This window comes from Canis lupus, chromosome 2 (genome assembly GCF_003254725.2).
Source record: "Canis lupus dingo isolate Sandy chromosome 2, ASM325472v2, whole genome shotgun sequence".
Classification (NCBI taxonomy): Eukaryota; Metazoa; Chordata; class Mammalia; order Carnivora; family Canidae; genus Canis; species Canis lupus.
In genome coordinates this window covers 60,976,699-60,997,566 of record NC_064244.1, presented here as the reverse complement: position 1 = coordinate 60,997,566, position 20,868 = coordinate 60,976,699, and the positions used below count along the sequence as shown (strand labels likewise).

At 33.5% G+C, this 20,868-nt stretch overlaps 1 protein-coding gene across 7 annotated transcripts in view; it reads left to right on the top strand.

Annotated features, from left to right (window-relative positions):
- CHD9 (chromodomain helicase DNA binding protein 9) overlaps positions 1 to 20,868 on the top strand; it is a 220,928-nt gene that overhangs the window by 79,075 nt on the left and 120,985 nt on the right. Inside the window, exon 1 of one of the 7 annotated variants that reach the window (XM_025447586.3) lies at positions 5,221 to 5,421. The exons of the other annotated variants lie outside the window; for them this stretch is intronic. Within the exon in view, the coding sequence (XP_025303371.2) occupies positions 5,398 to 5,421 (24 nt within the window). The 5' untranslated portion in view covers positions 5,221 to 5,397. Of the gene's footprint in view, positions 1 to 5,220; positions 5,422 to 20,868 lie in introns of those variants that run through there. 7 annotated transcript variants of the gene reach the window in all.

Sequence of the window (20,868 nt, the reverse complement as noted above, 5' to 3'; positions counted from 1 at the left end):
TAAATGTGGAATCATAACAGGATCTACTTAATAAGGTTTTGATAAGGATTAAAAGGGTTATAATATGTGAAAGTACTTAGAACTGTGCTTAGCATATAGTAAGCAATTAATGTTATTATAGTTACACTTTTTTTCATAGTAGTATGAAAATATGCATATGGAAAAAAATACTGAAAGGAGATAGGTTGTTTTAGGGTCTTGCCATTATACTTTCCTTTGTTTTCTGTAGTTATTGTCACATTACTGTGTTGTTTCTATAATAAAAATGTATTTAATGTAACATACTACCATTTGTCTGAAATCTTGTTATATTAAGGATTCCTAAAATGCTTCAGTACCTTGGTTACCTGTGAGATCTGATGGACAATGTAATATATCACAGTACTTGAAATTAAACATTTAGGGACCATTTATTCATTTCAATGCCTTGAAATGTTTGAAGAAGATAAAAATCTTTATCTTTGTCTTTAGCTTGATTTTACTTCTGTTTCAAATGGTATTTTCAGTACATTTTTTGAAATGTCTAGGTAGATTTTAAGATACTTAAAAGGCACTCTTAAATCCTCCCTCCTATTTTTGTGGCCTGAGTAGAATATTATGATTTTGCTCCCTCTACTGGAAGAGGATCAAGCATCTTCTTTAGAAAGACCCTGGGAAAAACCTCTACTGCTTGAACCTGGGGTCAACTATCCGCGTAATATGTAGATTTCTGACTAATTGGACTAGTCATTTTGTCTAGCATATACTTGAAGGTATGAAGCCCAAAATTTATTTACTTTTTACTTTTCTAGGGCCTTTTCATCATTTAATTTTTTTTTAATTCCTGTTTTCCTAAACATGTTCTACAGATTTAGAATGAATAAAGGGTAATTATAAATAACTGAAGTAGTTCCAATGCTAGCATGTAGGTGGTATTATCTGAGAGAAATTTTTTCAGACCCATCCTAAGCAACCTTTCATAAATCATCTTTCTCAACTGATAAATTCATAAGGCTTTGTTTAAATGTACTTACCTTTTTGTTTCAACATTTGCTTTGTATTGCTAACTTCTTGTTTATATTAGATGTTCAAAAGTAAGTAAAGGACAATTGGTTTGGGATACTTTTTTGACTTATTAAGAAGCTTTTTTAAGTTTCCTGTTATTCTTAGTGCCAAGAATGGTATTTGAGGAGTTGTTGATTGTGAGGGTGAAGAAGAGAGATGGATTTGGTAGAGAAGGTAGAGGATTACTACAATTGAGTTTTATGAATTGTATATAGATTTTATATGTACTGAACTATAGGTCACATGTTGTAAATATGTGAAAAATCAAATGATTTAATGTATGTAATGTTTCACAAATTTTGGCAGAGCTTACAAATTCTTTAATTTTTGGCATGTTCTGAATGGTTATGGTTATTACATAGCAAAAATGTATTGATAAGGAGCTCTTCTACATTATTATGGTCCTTCCTCAGATTCTATAGAAATAGATTTTTTTCTTTTAGGTTTTTTTAAACTGTCTTAATTGAAGTAATTTCATTTCAGACTAAATTAGCATTGCTAAATATGTATAGACGTTTAGAGATTAAAAAATAAAGGGGCGCACAAATCTTGGTTTATCAAAATCAAACAATGAGACACAATTTGTTATAGCGAAAACAAGATATTCTTTAAACTAATGTGTGAAAATTCATGATGGCACTCTATTCAGAATTCTAGAAAGCTTCAGTGAGAATGTTGGATATGTAAAGGATACTTCTAAGCCTTGCTTTTTCTTATTTCCCAGCTGAGGTGGGGTGGTCATGGATATAATTTCAAATGTCTTGATGTAAGTACTCTTAAATCTGTGTCAGTCATTAAAAACAGTGAATATTGCTGATAACATTTCTTCTATAATTGACTCTAGAATTTTACCACTAAAAAAGGGAAAAGAAAAAAGGTAAACTAGCAAGTGTTCCTAAGTATAAGTGCTCACAAAACATAGTACAGAAAATACTAGACTTATTTTCATGTGTAATTTTTAGAGCAAAGGAATTTTGAGAAAATAATTCTATAAACTTTTCATTGCTACCTTATGACAAACATTTCTGCTATTTTGTAGCACAAAATCTTTCATTTTTGTCTTATTAGTGAAGTAGACATAACATAGAACATTATGTGATCTCTCAAAGTTTATACATTTAATGTAAAATTTAGTGGTAGAGAAAAATATGTGGGATAGCTAAAATAGCAATCAAAACAGAAAATAGAACTTTAAGATATACATAATTACACATAATTCCTTGTGGGCTTTGTACTCTGATGAATTTATTACTTTCTTTAGTATCTTGAATTTTTATTTCATTTTCTTCCTGAATATAGGGGATCTTAACATTACTGATAGGCTTTTAAAGAAAGAGAAAGACAGGTTTGAACAGTCTATGTAAGACAGTTTTTTTTTTTATAAAAGATTATTTTCTGATAAAAAAATACATAGTTATTAAAAAATTGGCCCACGTAGAAAACAAATGGAAAATAAGTTGTAATGTCACTACCAGTGATACCACTGTTGATGTTTTGCTGTATGAGTTTCCAGTGAGATCTGTTGTCTGTCTCATCCCTGTCCTCCAGTGACATATTTTTGCATTTTTAAGAAAATCAGAATAATAGTTCATGCTTTTTGGCAAATGGCTTTTTTAACCTTCCAATTAATGTGTTGCAGACATTTTTCATGTCATTAACTGTTTTGCTGAAAATGATTTTGAATGACTGAGTAGTTTACCATTGTAAGGTTGCTAAAGTACCATGTAAAAAATAAAGTTATTATGGAGATCTGGAAAAGTCTGAATCAAGTTTAATTAAAATGTCTTTATATTTTTCTTACATATTTTACCATAATTCAATTTAATGTAGATGCACAGCAATAGAAAAAATTATAATGACTAATACAGAGTACACTTACTTTGTACTAAGCACTATACTAAATATTTAACATATTATTAACACCTTCATCCCTCACAACATTCCTTTTATTTGGTTATAGTTATTTCCTTGAATTTCCATGGGAGGAAACTGAGGTACAGAGGAGTTAAGTAATATATCCCAAGTCACACAGCCAGAGTGAAAATAAACCAGTGGCCAGACTAGATTTAAACAAGTTTGATTCCATTATATATGGTCTTAACCACTTTCACTTTCCTTCAAAGTAAGTTAATAAATATGTTGTATTATATAGTAATAGTGTACTAAACAATTCTTCCGTACTCACTCCTACCCCTTTCAAAAAGTCTACCCTACTGGTGAGGCAAAAAACTGCTTTAGAATCTTTAGGTGGAAAAGAACATGCATCTCATGTTTTCTGGTTATGTTGGCAAATAGTTTATCCATTACCAGAGGGAAAAACAATCCCAAAGCAAAGAGAAGTAAATCAAAATAGCTATTGCTTCCAAAAGTATGGAGTCTCTTTTTTTTTTTAAATAAAATTGCATATAAGATGATAACGACAAATGCCGTAAAGGTAAACCTGATCATTATCTTCAAATGTTTGAAGAACTTCAGAGATCAGAAATAGGCCTACTAAGTGAAAGTCACAGAAAAGCAGATTATCATGTGGTATTAAGAAGTTTGAAATAAATCCCTTCCAATGAAAGCAGGTAATTAGAATGACTCAGATGGGTCACAGAAAGAATTCCTGTAATGGGTGTAAAATGGACTAAGTTGGTAGGTTGTTTTCAACTCTTAAGACTCCGTGGTTGTAATTTTGGGTTTCATTGCAAGACACATCATTCCTATTGCCTAGTTAGCTCCTCAGTGGTTATTACAAATGATAAAGAAAGGTAAAGAAATATGACAAATTCTCTGCTATCCAGCAATGTCAGGAATTTATTATAGATAAGTAAATTTTCCAGATAGTTGAAATGTAGTCTATTAAGCATGAAATTCTTTAATTTATATGGCTCTCCCTCTGGCCCCCAGAGGGCGATGGTGATAGGGGTTGAATGCTTGATTAGGAAAATATCAGGAGAAATAAGAGTTTTATAGGGAGGTCTTGGTATGTTCAAATGTGTAATAGTTATTCTTACACCTAAGAATCAACACTTACATAAAAATCTGTCAGAACACATTAGATATATAAAAATTATCTTAAGCAGAAACATAGCTAATTCTGTGTATAAGCAGAGTTCTTTTAAAAAAAAGAGAAGGGGGGCAGCCCAGGTGGCTCAGTTGTTTAGCGCTGCCTTCGGCCCGGGTCTGATCCTGGAAACCTTGGATCAAGTCTCACGCTGGGCTCCCTGGATGGAGCCTGCTTCTCCCTCTGCCTGTGTCTCTGCCTCTCTCTCTTTCTCTCTCTCTCTCTCTCTCTGTGTGTGTGTCTCTCATGAATAAATAAATAAAATCTTAAAAAAAAAAAGAAGCGGTACCTGGGCGGCTCAGTTGTTTAAGCATAGGACTCTTGATTTTGGCTCAGGTCATGATATCAGGGTTGTGGAATCAAGCCCCTCTTGGCATTCAGCATGGAATCTCCTTGAGAGTCCCTCTCCCTCAGCCCCTCCCCAACTCGGTCATGCACGGGTGTGCTCCTGTAAGTAAGTAAGTAAGTAAGTAAATAAATAATTTTAAAGAGAGAGAGGAAAATCTATGTAAAACTAAAGCAAAATAAATAAAATCTTTAAAGACAGGAAAATCTATGTAAAAAAAAAAAAAAGAAAAAGATTCGCTGTATGTTGCTCATACTCCTTGAACTCAGAGGGTCCCAAGTTCATTGCTGGGCTTTTTTTTCCTCCCAGTGGCAACTTTTCCAAAGTTAAAAAAGCAACAGATATATGAACAGTTAAAAAACTTGTCATTCCACTTATGCTCTAGACAAAAAGAAGAGAAAAAGCTAAAGAATTTTTAGATTGTCTCTTTGAAAGAATTTTTAGATTGTCTCTTTGAACTAATCTTATACCATCCCTCTATCAGAGTTTACTTAAATCTTTATGCATTTGGCATGGTATTGCTTATAAGAAGTTTCAGATTCTTAGTTGTCTAAGCCAAAAACACAAAATAGAAATTCTGTACAGGAATTTCCCGTTTAGTTCGTTTTTTTCCCCCCGCTCCGTTAAAGTGGACTAGTTTTTGGTTTTGATATTTCTGTCATGTCCTTGGGATTAAAATATTCTATTTGAATGGGGAAATTTGTGTAATATTAGCTAGTTCTAAAATACAATCTTAATTATTGAGCTATGTACTATGTATTAGAGAAGAGTTGAGCTCTGCCCCAGCCTGCCAAGAATCAGAGTAACAGAAACTCCAGTCCTTTAACAGTAGCTTTAAGGCTGTTGACCTCTACCACGCATACTTAAGGGTGAGAGGTGAACAGGAAGTGAATTCCAGGGGTGGGGAAGAAGCAGCAGTTGGTGAGAAATTTGTGGATTAGTGCAGTATGTGAAGAGCATGAGATCCAAGCCAAACTTCAAAGTAGGTCTAACAAAATTTTGTTGTATTTAATTTTATTGCTGCGATTCATTCCCAGCTACCTTAGGGACTACTCAGTCATTTACTTATTAATGTCTGAAATTGAGAACAATGTGTTAGGGCTCCTGAGCCATCAGACTTTATACCTATTATGATAACATGAATACACAGTTGTTTTGGAGTACTTCAGTATGGGTGATCAGATTTCTTCATTTGGGTATTTGGGCTGAGATTATTTTAAACTAAGGGAATATTTTAGCACAATGCGTCATGGGTAATGCATGAAAAGAGTAAGTGCATAGTTGGGAAACTTGGATTGCAGTTTCATTTAAATAAAATCTGGTAATTTGCTATGCTCGACTATGCAAATAATATGTTGCACATTTATTATGCGAGGAGTACTTTGCAAATTATGAAAGGACAATCTTTAAAGCAAGTTTTTTTTTTCTATATGAATGTATTTCTATACTTGAAAGCAGTCCAGGTTTTCATTGACCATTTCATGAAATCATAGGATTTTAGAGTTGGAGACGATTTTACCCTAGAATAGGGTAAAAAGCAAAAACAGTATTAGAGAAGTCATAACTTGCTAACTAGTTAGCAGATTCCCTTTGTAGTTTAAAGTCTACAATGTTTTAAGAGTGATCAAAAATGAGAGTGATACCACAGTATGGTCACTTACGTTAACTGTATTGTGTTATAAAGTACAATTATAAGTGGTTGTCTACAAATTGAGAAATATGTTGTTTTGAGGTTTTTTTGTTTCTTTGTTTGGTGTCTGTAGCTTTTAATGTGCCATAAGTTTTTACGTATATCTTTAGTCTTAAAAAAATGCACCCTTATTGTTATTTGCCAAATGTAGGTATAAATTGTATATCCTAAGTTTTACATAACATCTGTGTTTTGGAAGTGTTGCATTTTTTATTTTTATTTGTTCAGAATTCACTATATGTTCCTAGGTGTAAAAGATTATGCTGGCCGTGAAGTTGCAAAAATGAACAATATGACCCTTTACCTTTGAAAAGCTCACATTGAAAATTAAGTCATACTTTCCTATTGATCTATATTATAATTTCAGAGCTGTTTTCTTTTAATTTCTGATTCAGTTTCAATGAACAGGTTTCCAGCACTTTCCCTTAGCCCTCTAGCTAAGTGACTTGGAATGAGTGATTTACAAATAAAAAATTAATTTCCTTGACCTACCCTGTTTAAAGGTGTTGTAGTTTCTAGGTTAGCTCCTTGTTACATGATGTTTTAGCAATCTGTCATTATTTGATTCTTCATATACATATAATAATATATGTGCATATAATATAGAACTGTCTGAGGTCCAATTGCTTTATAAATGGCAGATCTAAGAAAGCAGACCTTTTTCTTTTGAGCTAATATATTTATTACAAACTATTGCTTAACCCTTACAAAATTGTGTGATGTATTCAACTTTGAGCACTATTTTTTTGGTCAAAAAGACATTACTAGTTATTGACAGATATACTTAGAAGATGATATTGCTAGATAATAAATTTCCTAGTACTTTTTTCCCTAAATACCTCAAATGAAAGTAAGAAGTATTTTTTTTTATTCATGAGAGACACAGAGAAAGAGGCAGAGACACAGGCAGAGGGAGAAGCAGACTTCCCTGCAGGGAGCCCGATGTGGGACCCCCAGCATCACTCAGTGAGCCAAAAGGCAGACACTCAACCACTGAGCTACCCAGGTGTCCCGTAATTTTTAAAAAATTCATATGGTTAAACATTAAGAGCATGATTAGAGAAAGAGATAGTAAAATTTTCAAGGTATTTCAAAAAGTGTCTTTGTTAACATTATTTGAGTCTTTTAGGAATAATGGGAGGTGTATACAAATCAGTATTATTACCTAGAATTTGCAGATCAAGTATTTGAAGTGTTGGGAGGGAAAACGACTTGTCTAAAATCAGACCACTACTAAATTGCTTAGCAGAAACAACACATGTTCCTTGAGCACATGCTATTTATATATCAGGTGCTATGCTAAGTTACTAAAAGTACAAACAGAAGGAGAGTTCTAAGGGTAGGCCTATACTTTTGTTATTTTACAAGAAAAAAAGAAGCTCCAAATTAGCTTCAGTGATATTAGAAATGTCAATATTATGAATTTCTCCAAACTATTTATTTTGAAAGTATCATTTATTTTTTCTAACTTTTTATTTTGTAAAGGTAATTTAAACTTACAGAAAAGTAAAAGAATAATACAATGAACATCCATATTCCTATTTACATAGATTCACTAATTGTTCATTTTTACCAAATTTGCTTTCTTGTTTTATTTTTATTTTTAATAAAAGGTACTTTTACGAAGTGGTATTATTTAGCATCACCAGTAACGGCATATTATGACACTTTACCCCCAAATACTTTAACATGGCTCTTCTCAGAACAGGCATAGTCTCCTATAAGAATGCAAGCCTTTTATCACAATCAAGAAATTAACAGGTAGTAATAGTAAATACCATGCTAATCCAATGTAGTCCTATATAAATACTACACAGTCCAAATTCAAATTTCTTAAATTATCCCATAATATTCTTTAGAGATGTATTGTTGTTTCAAAATCCAGGATCCAATTAAGAGCCAGGCAGTGCATTTAGTTTTTCTGTCTCCTTAAATCTTTAACCTAATACAGATTTTCTGGGCCTTTTTGTTCTTTCCTGAACAAAATTGACATTTTTTAAAAGTCCAAGCCAATACCCTGTATTTGTCTAATTGTTTCTTCATAATATAACATACATTTTTTTTCCCCTTTTGGTAAGAATGCTGCATAGATGATTTTGTGTACTTCTTTCTATTGAATTACGTTGGGGGCATGATGTTAGTTTGTCCCATTATTGGTGATGCTAAGTATTATCACTTAGTAAAAGTACCTTTCCCCTTTGTAATTAGTAAGTGGAAATTTTCTATCAAGGGTTGGACCCTTAGATTTAGGAAAACACTAAATATGTTATAAGCCACTGCCCTGCTTATTCTTTTTGAATATTCGGCCAGTGAGAATGCTTTCAGGCCAACTCCATGCCCTTTTAACATGTCCTCATCAGTCTCTAATTCCTTGTCTTCTTTCTGGTGCAAGATGTTTTTAATTTCCCTCAGGCCTGGAATCAGCCATTTCTTTAAAGAACTCATTTGCTTTGTTTATCCTATGTAATGCCATGACCTCTCAGAGTACTGTTGTGTAATTTCTTAGCCATGTTTTGTGTTTCGGAAGCTTGTGATCATATGAACAAATTCCGGAAATCTTTTATTCAGTTTCATAAGTACTTTGTCAACCTCTGTGATTTTTGCATGGTGCTGTGCTGTGTGAAGTAAGAAATGATCCTTGCTTGGCATTTGATTTAAGTTAAATATATATTGAAGAGAGGGATTTAAGTTTCTCAAAAAGTTGAATACAAACTTTTGAGAACATGCTGCGTGCTAAGCACTGAGGTAGTTGTAATTTTAAGACAGTTTTGTCTATAAGACATTCATTTATTGATGAATCCAACAAGTATATTTTTAATACCTGACACATACAAGACAGTATGGTAGAGGCATTCTGCTTTTTTTTTTTTTTGTAACTCACAAGGGATATAAGACCCTTATAATAAATAGGCATGAGCCTCCCAAATCATATATTGTCAATAGTATATGCCTAGATATGATATATAAATAATAAAAAATGGTGGTGGATACAAAAATACTAGTTTATATAGCTTTGTAGGATATTTTAGTGTGTTTCTTCTTTGGGAATTTGTAATAGTTCAGATCTGATAATGAATATTATTTCTGGCATTTACTGACTACCTAGTATGTGAAGAGAGAGAAACATTTGACAGCTACAAAAGTAAAACATGTTCATTGAAAGTACTTAGAAAAAATTTAGAAAGTACAAGCAATAAAAGACACCCCCCATCACACCAACTAGAAATAATCTATTTTTATATTTGAGAGATCTATACTTTCAGTCTTTTATTTTTTGAAGTTGAGATCCTGACCCACAGTATATGTTTTTAGTCTTATGTTGTATCTATTTACATATTTGTTTTCTGTATCAAATTTTTGGCTGTTAAACTGACATATAATGAACTGAACATATTTAAAGTGTACAGTTTGCTAAATTTTGACATACATATACCAGTGAAACCATCATCACAATCAAAATAATGAACATACTCATCACCCTAAAACGTTTCCTGTTGCCCTTGTCTTCCATTTTCCATCCCTTTGCCCCACCAGAGATAACCACTGATCTCATTTCTGTCACTGTAGATTAGTTTGCATTTTCTAGAATGTTATACACATGGAATAATAAAGCATGCTCTCTCTTTTATCTGGTTTCTTTTACTCAGCATAATTGCTTTGAGATTCATCCAGTAGATGCAGGTATAGTAGTTTGTTCCTTTTTATTGCTAGATAGTATTCCATTATAAGGCTATACCGCAATTTGTTTATCCATTTGCTTATTGGGAGATAATTGTTTCTAGTTTGAGATTGTTGTGAATAGAGGTGTTACGAACATTTATGTACCATTTTTATGAGGGCTACCCTTTTTTTTTTTTTTTTAGGACTAAGAGCATTTTATTTCAACTACTGCAAGATTCACATCTTTCATGTTTTAAGACCTCTGAAACTGGGATACATCTTTCAATTGATGGCATTTTATAATCTCTGTTAGGGAGGTGGCAGTTGTGAAGTGATTGGAGTCGCCTGTATGTGCACTCAAAGTGTCAGAGTGTCAGCAGCATGGAAGGAAATCCCAGAGACAGGAGCAGAGAGCACTCTTTTAGAGTGGTAGAAACCAATTGTTCCAAGTGCTGGCAATATTTCTAGAGCCAGAATCAAAGAAAATTATCTCTATATATTTACAGAACCATGTTCAGGAGACTCAGCAGAGGCTTTTCATGATATTACAGGTTATTTTAGGACTTCTCATCACTAGCACTTCTCATGGCATGGAGGATAATTTTATGTGGCAGAACTTGGATATTGATGACTCTAACTGGAAAAGTGATGAAGAATTAGGACTTTGAATTTGGAAGCAGTTTTTAGGAATACCTTCACCGATTTATTTCACTTATATTTTCCTTCGTGTGTATGCACAAAGATGTGGCTTACGAATTAAAAAAAAATCTATGTCTGATTAAACCAAAACTCTGCCTTTCATTTTGGATTTTTTGTTCTGTTTTGGGATAGTTTTTATTAGAATATATTCACCACCCTTTCTTCTGTTGTGTAATCCCCATCCAATGTATTTCTTAAATCTTGTTTTCATTCATTATAATGTCTTACGCGTCTCTACTTAACATGCTCAATCTTTCCTCTAACTTACTGAATATTTGGAGTATAATTATAACAGTTGTGCTACTATCCTTGTCTACTACATCTATCATTGTTGTCATTTCTGAGTCTACTTTTGATGATTGATTTTTCTCTTCAGTATGGTTTGTGTTTTCTGCTGCTTTGCATGCCTGATAATTTTTGAAAGGATGCCAGACATTTTGAATTTGACCTTGTTAAGTGATGGAAACTTCTACATTTCTATAAATACTCTTGAGTTTTGTTCTGGGATACAGTTACTTTGAAATTGGTTTATGTGTATAAGATTTGTTTTTAGGCTTTGTTATGTTGGACTAGAGCAATCTTTAGGGTTAATTTTACCCCACTACTGACACAATAGCCTTGTGAGTTCTCTGTCCAATGCCTTGTGAAATACATGATTTTCCACTCAGGCTGATGGGAAGATGAGCTATTCTTGGTTCCAGTGAGATGTCAGCTGCTTTCAAGTAGTTTGTTCTGGGCTTTGGGTAGTTTCTCCACAAACTAGTAGTACTGATCAGTACTTACCTAAAGCCTTTGAGAGGAGACTTCTGAAGCTCTCCAGAGGTGTTCCCATGAGGCTCTCTTGTCTCCAGAACTTACCCCTGCAAACAGGCTGGGTTGGCTTTCCTGGACTTCCAGCTCTATCTCCTCAACTGAAGGAGGCTGTAAAATTGTATGTGGCTTCCTCCTTCCCTGTCCCTCAGCTCGGAAACCCTCTCCTTGAAGTAAGCTGGGATAGGAGGCAGTCTTAGCTTATTTGTTTTCCTTCTCTCAGGGATCAGTGTCTTGGGTTAATTGATGTCCTGGGTCTAAAAACTGTTGTGTTACATATTTTGCCTGGTTTTTCAGTTGTTTCAAGTATGAAGGTAAATCCAGTTCCTGTTACTCCATCTTGGCCTTAATTGGAAGACTTACACTGCCATTTTAATGACTTCGTAATTATTTATAATGCAGAAGAAGTACCATAATTTATTTAACTAGTTTATTATTCTTGGATAATATAATAAACACCTTTGTAGACAAATTGTTGTGTATACCCGTGATTAGACAGATTCCTAGAAAATTAAGGTAAGTACACAGACTTTCCTTTTAAGGCTTGTATAATTGTGAATAATAATAATAAACATACTAATAACCAATAAACACTGAGCAGTTATACTCACATTCAGGGCTTTACATATATTTTCTCATTTAATTGAAACAATTCTGTGAGGTAGATCTTATCATTTACTCTTTTTATAGATGGGAGCTAGAAGCATGGAATGGTTAAATAGCTTGTTCAGGGACATACAGCTAGTAAATGGCAAAGCAAGGTTTCAAATAGAGCAGTAGCATTCTGGAGCCCACAGTGTCCTCTGTTGCCTTAGAGTTAGGAAATAGTAAAGCTGGAAGTGACCTGTAGTTATGTAGCAGTTTCTTATTGTTGCTGTAACAAATTATCACAAATTTGGTGTCTTCAAGCAACATTAATTTATTATATTATATTCCTGGAAATCAGAGGTCTAAAATGGATCTCACCGGGCTAAAATCAAGGTGTTGGCAGGGCTGCATTCCTTCCTAGAAACTGTACAAGAGAATCCATTTTCTTGCCTTTGCCAGTGTATGGAGGCTGCCCACATTTCTGTGGCTTATGGCCCCCTTCCAGCAACGGCTGGTCAAGCTGTTCTCTCATTGTATGACTGTCTTCTGTCTCTGTCTTCCACTTATAAGGACCCTTGTGATCATGGTGGGTCTTTGGACTATCTAGGATAATCTCCTCTGTTTCATCTGCAATCTGAATTCCCTTTTGCACTATAATAACATATTCACATATTTGGGGATTAGGAGGCTGATATCTTTAAGGGTCATTTTTCTGCCTTCCACAAGTCATGAGGCCAATTTAGAAGATATAACTTTAAAGAATGCATCGATGCAGGGTATTATGCTGAGTGAAATAAGTCAATCAGAGAAAGACAGTTATCATATGGTTTCACTCATATGTGGAATATAAAAAATAGTGAAAGGGACCATAAGGGAAGGGTGAAAAATTAGAGAGGAAGACAAACCAGGAGAGACTCCTAATTCTGGGAAACAAACAAAGGGTTGCAGAAGGGGAGTGGGTGGGATGATAGGCATTAAGGAGAGACACATTATATGTGCACTGGGTGTTATACTATATGTTGGCAAATTGAATTAAAAATGAATCAACAAGGGCCTATTTTATGACTTTATTACCTTGTCTTACAAAAAGTCTGTTTGAGTAACTTACCCTTCAGTCTTTTCTGCTTCTTGTAGCTAGGAATTATCTAGGGAATCTAGATTGCAATGATTTATAATTGACTATCCAAAACATAAAATTTCAGATTTCCTAATAATGCATACTTAACTGATTTAATAAGTTCAACAAATTTTTAAGAAAAAAATTTTTTTACTCATTCAGCAATTACTTAGTAAGCTCCTGTCCTCTCCCAGGCATTTCAGTGGGTACGTTTTATATGTCACCACATTTTATCTTCACAATGATCTTATGATATTAATAGTGGCATCTTAATTTATAAACGAGGAAACTGGACTCAAGGTAGCATAGTTCATAAATCACAGACCTAAAACTTGAACAAAGATCGACTAAAAGTAGGTATTGAGAAAAGATAAAGAAGTTATGATTTTGTAACATATAATCTGCTATTTTTACTTGTTTTAATCATTTACATTAATATTGATTACAAATGATTTTACACAATTTCAGGTTAAGTCATTAGGTAACTGTAGTACTACATGAATTGGTACTATTTTTTCCCCTAGATAATCTGATTTCCAAAGTGTTGCTGGATTTTATTTCTAACAGTGCTATTGTTGATTCTGTTGCTTTATATCATGTGCTTTTAGCACTTTCTTCAAGTTATTCGTGTAGTTGTATCTTACTGAATTGAGGTATAATACTTGATATTTGAAATGAGCTATTTATGAAAGAGAGATATAAAATTTTATCTTTGTTCTTAGTATTAGTCACTTGTTTCTCAGTTCGGTGTAGGACACCAAATCTTTTGGAAGAGGGTTTTCAGGTGGAAGTTTTTTGATAAAGTGGAAAAGGCAGTGCATTTAGAGTCTGGAGGACTGGGTTCAAGTCCTGATCCTGTCATACTATCATAGGAGTCTTAGGCAAATTACCTTCCTTAATAGTTTTCTCATCTGTAATATGTGGATATACATTTTTGGAATTTCTGGTTAATATGACAATGAATTTGAAAATGGTTTTATAAATTTTTTTTTTTGGTTTTATAAATTATTAAGTCAGCTTGTTTAATGATTCCTTTTTTTAAGGACTTTTTTTTTTTTAACTTGAGAACTAGAAGTAGTTTTAATCATGAATCAATTTGTTTAAAGTTTACATTTGTAGAAACTGAGGCCCAAATGTAAAGTTTACTTAGCTTTCTAGTGGTATAGTCTAAAAATGATTCCCTGATCCTATTTCCTTTTTATTGTTTTTTTCTTATATAACCATTTCTTTTGTATGTAGACTTGTCACCTAATATTTGTGGGTCTCAAAGAAAGGACAAATGGAAGCTCTTATTATTGTATGTCAGAATATTTAAAAGTTGTAAATAAAGCCAACAAACTGTTAAATATGTTCTTTCCTTCTTCCTTGACAAACAGAAGCACTGGTTTGAATTAGAATTCTTGAACTCTCTGGGGTTCCACATCCAGAATACAACAGAAGTGGACCATTCTACTTCCCTTCCAGCCCTGGTTTTATCCTGCACTTTAAAGGGCCTCGTGAACACACACATGGACTTCTCAGCCTCCACTACAAGCTCCACCTCCCTTGCCACATCTCTTTGTTCTAAGCAACACATACTGGCAATATATATTCCTTGCCCTACAAAGAATTCCTTGAGAGAATAAACCTAGGGAATAGACCCATATGGGTTCCGCAGGTAGGTATGAGACTGTATTAGGTAGAGAATTCCTGCATTCCTGGAGCATGTTTTGGAGGAGAGAAGGGATAATATATCTTTTTGGCCCTGAGGAGGGGTGTAGCAAAGAAACCAGACCTTCTAAATTGTGCAGCCCAAGGAAGAGGACCCTTCTTGCCTGATCTAAAGGGAAGTGTTTTTCTTCAAGAGTTTTCTTCAGGTGTTTTCTTCAAGTGGCATAGATTTGTTCTGTTAGTTGGTGAGAGCTGGTAAATTAGTGAGGGATGTGGATAGCTTGTCTATGACCAGGAGAATTATTTTCTCTCTGTGGAAATCATTATCTAAACATTGGGCTCTGTATCAATTCAAATATTGTCAATTTATGAAATACTTTTAAGAGTTTATGGATGACCATACAGTTTTAAAATTTTCCTAAAAACAAAACTGACTATGTTCTTGGGATTCCAGACTTTAAAGTGAAATTGTCCTGAGAAAACATGTATTTCCTCCAGTCAGTGAGTTGTTAGTATGGCAGCAAGTCAGGAAAGCTATTTTCTCTGTTTTTGTTTTTGTTTTTAATGAAAAATATTCAGTATCGAAAAAGAAAGAAGTATTCAGTATCCAGAAAAGTAAATAAGTGAAGTAAATAAATGAAAGAATAGTAAATAAATGCATTTCACTTGAATAAAATTGTTAATGCTTTGCCATGTTTGTTTTATTTTCATTTATAGATGAGAATGTAGATTTTGTTGGTTTTGGCTGTATGATTTGAAAGTAAATTGTAGTCATGAGACTTCTAAATACGTCATCACCCGTCTCCTGAGAATGAGATTCTTCTATACAACCAGTATCACAGCTATGTTAATTAATAATTTTACATGTCATCTGAATCTAATTTATATTCAAGTTTCCCCACTTGTTAGGACAAGCTACTTCATTTTTTATCATTTTCACTTAAAATATGCCAATGAAATGTTTTAATCCTCTAGTTTTGATCATGACATAAGAACTTAAAATATGCCCAGTCTTATTTTGTCATTTTAAAAAAAATTACTAAGTAAGCCTGGCAGACAGATTTTTATGTATTTTCTCATTGTTAGGATATCCTTTGAGGAGTAGTAGTCTATAAATGACTGAGTTTCTCTCTGACATTCTTGACATCTGCTCCTTACCTTTATTTTTATTTATTTATATATTTTTTTAAATTTTTTTAAAATTTATTTATGATAGTCATACAGAGAGAGAGAGAGAGAAAGGCAGAGACATAGACAGAGGGAGAAGCAGGCTCCATGCACCGGGAGCCTGACGTGGGATTCGATCCCGGGTCTCCAGGATAGCGCCCTGGGCCAAAGGCAGGCGCCAAACCTCTGCGCCACCCAGGGATCCCCCTTACCTTTATTTTAATGTACTTTCTAAATTTATTTTATCTTTCAGGGAAAATGTTGGCTAAGACTGGGATAAATTAATGGGATTTGCATAATTTGAGGAAGACAAGTGAGTTGCCAAGGATCTCTTAGATTTATTTTACCTTTAGGGGAGAGAAGAATGAGAGAGATATATATCTGAAAACTGTTAGTGATATATCAAGGAGAAATACAGATGACAGTCTTTTTAGTGGGAGAAAGCATCTAGACTTGTCAAAATCTACATAAGGGATACAATTGGTTTTCAGCACTGTGGATTTCTGAAGTGCATAGCAGCAGCATCCTAATATTTATTAATGATACGGTTATTGAAATGGATATCTTTAATGAGTATGAAAACCACAATCTCTTGAATTTCTCATATTAGAATTTTAATTTTTGGCTTATCCTATTTTTGCTTATCCTATTTTTAGGATAAATAAATTGTACTTGTAAATTTTTTTAGGAATAGTAATTACTGTCGTGTAATAACTCATACTTAAGCAAAAATTGGAATGATTATATGACAGTTATAGGAATAAGCAGAGTGATATAAAGACTAGAAAAGATTACAACTAAAAGAATATATATCTTTTGCTCAATTATTGTATAAACCAATTTTTTTTTTACATTGTTCAGATACACTTTTGAGTATTAAATTGCCGTAATGGAGGAGGCAAGATGAAATGCTTCTTTAAAAATTTTTCCTGGGGGCAGCCTAGGTGGCTCAGCGGTTTAGCGCTGCCTTCAGCCCCGGGCCTGATCCTGGAGACCTGGGATCAAGTCCCGCGTCAGGATCCCTGCATGGGGCCTGCTTCTCCCTCTGCCTGTGTCTCTGCCTCTCTCTCTCTCTCTCTCTCTCTCTCATTAATAAATAAATAAAATATTTATTTATTTATTTTTTTTCCTGGGGGCACCTGAGTGGCCCAGGTCATTAAGCATCAGACTGTTGATTTCTGCTCAGGTCATGATCTTAGGGTAATGAGACCAAACCCCACATTAAACTTTGCTCTCCACACAGTCTGCTTGTCCCTCTCCTTCTGCTCCTCCCCTCGCTCATGCGTGTACATTTGCTCGCTCTCTCTTTTTCTGTCTCAAATAAACAAAATCCTTTAAAAAAATAAAATTTTTCCTATATGTAAAACAAGCTTAGTGTTTCAGCATGGTATTGGATGAGTTAACATCTAAAGCACTATTTAATTCCTTTAGTTGATAGTAATAATCCTGGAAAAGTTTTTGAGAAGTGTTATCTCTAATTAAAAATGGTAAAACAAATATTTTACTAGGCATGATTAATTAACCACATACATTCTCATTATAATTTGTTACTTTAATTATATCAGGGTATTTGCTATTGTGAAACATTTGATGGATTTTTTGTTTTTAATTGTTGATTTTATTCCTAGTTGGTTAGTCTGATTTATTGTAACTTCAGAGGATAATATTTTGGAGATATTTTCATGGAAACTGATGTTGTTTTGGAAGAGTATTGATATGCTCTGTACATTTGGGTTTAATGTAATTTGTGTTGTCATTTCCATAATATATTTTAGTTAAAGTTCCTTATATTCTAGATGAGCCAGATGTTTTTTACATTTCTGATTTTTAGAAAAGCCCTTCATTAATGTCTTCAATACTTGTATGTACATAGAAATCAGTCTTTAATACTTATTGTATGTACATAAGAATTTGAGCTAGGAAGAAAAAATCTGGCCTAATTAGATGAAAAAAAAAAGAGTTTATATTTTATAATTATTTATAAGGATATTTCATACATTTATGTCCTTAATTCTATGAATAAAGCATTAAGTATATAAAAAGACCTATTTTTCATTAAAATTTATTACATGGAATTGTAAATCCCCAGTAAGATTAAGCATTTTAAATTAATACAGTGTATATAGGAGAATGTGTTTATTAGCTAACTTTGTTTTATGAACACAAGTCCTTTCAACAGTTACATTCAACAACCATCCACCTACTACATAATACTTTTTTTAAAGCTATTGGGATCAGGGGCACCTGGGTGGCTTAGTGGTTGAGCAACTGCCTTTGGCTTAGGCTGTGATCATGGGGTCCTGGGATTGAGTCCCATATTAGGCTCCCCCACAGGGAGCCTGCTTCCCCCTCTGCCTGTGTCTCTGCCTCTCTCTGTGTGTCTCTCATGAATAAATAAATAAAACCTTAAAAAAAAAAAGCTACTGGGATCAAAATGATGTGCCACTTAAAAATATCCATTTCTAGACTAAGCCTTGAATCAGCATTAACCTATATTTTTGTACTTTTTAAGAAAACTTAGCTGTACAAAAAAACAAAAATATAGAAGTATTATACAGATACCCAAAAATCTACCACCTAGGTTTAACAAATATACTTGTTTGAAACCTGTTTGTTTTTTAAGAATAAAACACAATGGGTAACTATTAAAATCCCCCGTCCCATTCCTCTTTTCAGAGCAAGCCACTATTCACACTTCATGTCTTTTCAATATGTGTTTCTGTAACTTCATTACAGAGGTATATATATCCATAAACATCTGGGGAAAGAAGGGAATGGGCAAAAGAGGAATAGTTATATAACTTTATTTAAAAGACATTTAAACTAAGGCAAATATTAATATCTATTTAATTTCATTTCATGGGTGTTTGTTTTCTCTATGTTAGAAATGTTATATAATTCAACATTAACAATAAAACAAAATAGTGACTTTGGAATTAGCTTTGAGTTTAAAACTTGTTTCTTGGGATCCTGGGTGGCGCAGCAGTTTAGCGCCTGCCTTTGGCCCAGGGTGCGATCCTGGAGACCCGGGATCGAATCCCACGTCAGGCTCCCGGTGCATGGAGCCTGCTTCTCCCTCTGCCTATGTCTCTGCCTCTCTCTCTCTCTCTCTCTCTCTCTCTCTCTCTGTGTGTGTGTGTGTGAGAGACTATCATAAATAAATAAAAATTAAAGAAATATATAAAAAATAAAAAATAAATAAAACTTGTTTCTTCTGCTACTTACCTGCCATGTAACCTTGGGCAAGTTTGTTCATCTTGCCAGACTTCATTATCTTCATCTATAAAATGTGAATAATATTGGTACCAACCATGTAAGATTGTTCTCAATATTAAAATAAGCTAATCCATGCAGTGCTTGTTGTGATACTTAATGGTTTTTTGTGTGCCTATTTTCTAAACTCTTTACAAATTATTCTGTTTAATCTTATATTTATCAATCACTAAAACATGAACAGAACTAAAAGTGTGTGTGTGTATATAATTTGTAGTTAAAGATTATTTTTAAAGGAAGGGAAAATATATTTTAATGAATGAGTGATACTTATAGAAGTGAGAGATGATTTGGGAAGTTAGCTGGGTGCCATGTGTAAGACCTTAAATGCTGGGCTAAGTGAAGACTTAGGGTAGAGAAGAACCTACTATTAAGTAGCATTAACCTGCTATTGAAATGGAACAGAGCAAAGGCAGTAAGACTGCTTTAGGTGAAGAAGTCTACATTCCACTGAAAAATGTAACACTAGATTTCAGAAGATACTTACTTTGCAAGTATCTACTACAAAGTGATGGTTTGAAGGTATGATACATAATATGGTAACTGTATAGAGTGAGAAGACAGAGTTCTGGCCAGAATCCTGGGGAACCTGCACTTGTGGGGTAGGAGGAAAAAAGAAGAAACCAAGAAGTAAAGAAAGAATAATTAGATCTAAGACCTTGTAGTGTTTTGGAAGCAATAGAAAAAAGTGATGAGCAACAATGTCAAAAATTAAGATGCTGAAGTGGTAAGAAAAGATACCATCAGTAGACCACTCTTGAGATACCAGATATGAAAGGAAAAAGAAAAAAAGTGTTTTCTTGAAGGTTGAAAAGATGAGAAAAGTAGAAATGAGTATTTTAAATGTTAATATATACTAAACTTCTAGGGATATGATATACAGCTACTAAGTTAACATTGAAAGCTTCTGATTTCTGTTTTGGGAAACAGAAAATATATAATGCTATATTTATGCAGAATAAATTAATCTTGGTGTTTTGTGCAGTCTTGCTTCATTTTACCATATACTTGAGTAAGTTGCAACTTTTAATTTGAGATAAAGGTTATGTAGAAAGGCCCTGTATGTGAAACAGTTTCTTTTAATTACCAGGGAACTTGCTTGGTATTTAAGTGATTAAAAGAATACATTAGAAAAAAGAAACATGGTTATTTAAATGACCATAACAATACTTTATAGGAGAAACCATGTAAATTCTGTGTAACTTTGCAATCCTCAACAAAGCAGTAAGAATAAAGTTATTTTATTCCCAAAGAATTCATTGTTGTAATTAAAGCCCTATTGAGATGTAATTGATGTATTGTACAATCTATCCATTTAAGGTATAGAAATCAATAATTTGAGATGTAATTCATGTATTGTACAATATATCCATTTAAGTTATAGAAATAATTAATTTTTAGTATATTCACAGAATTATGGGTCTGTTACCATCATCGGTTTTAGAACATTTTCTGTACCCCCAGAACAAACCCCATATCCATTAACAGTTACTTTCTAGTTCCCTCACTACTTCAAGCCCTAGCCAACCACAAATCTACTTTATGTCTATGGATTTGCCTATTCTGGACATTTGAAATAAATGGGATCATACGACATATGGTCCTTTGTGACAGGCTTCTTTGATTTAGCATAATGTTTTCAAAGTTCATCTGTGTTGTAGTATGCATTGGTACTTCTTTTGTTGTTGTTGCCAAATATTCAGTTGTATGGCTAGGCTGTACCACATTTTGTTTATCCTTTCCTTAGTGACGGATATTTGGGTGGTTTCCACTTT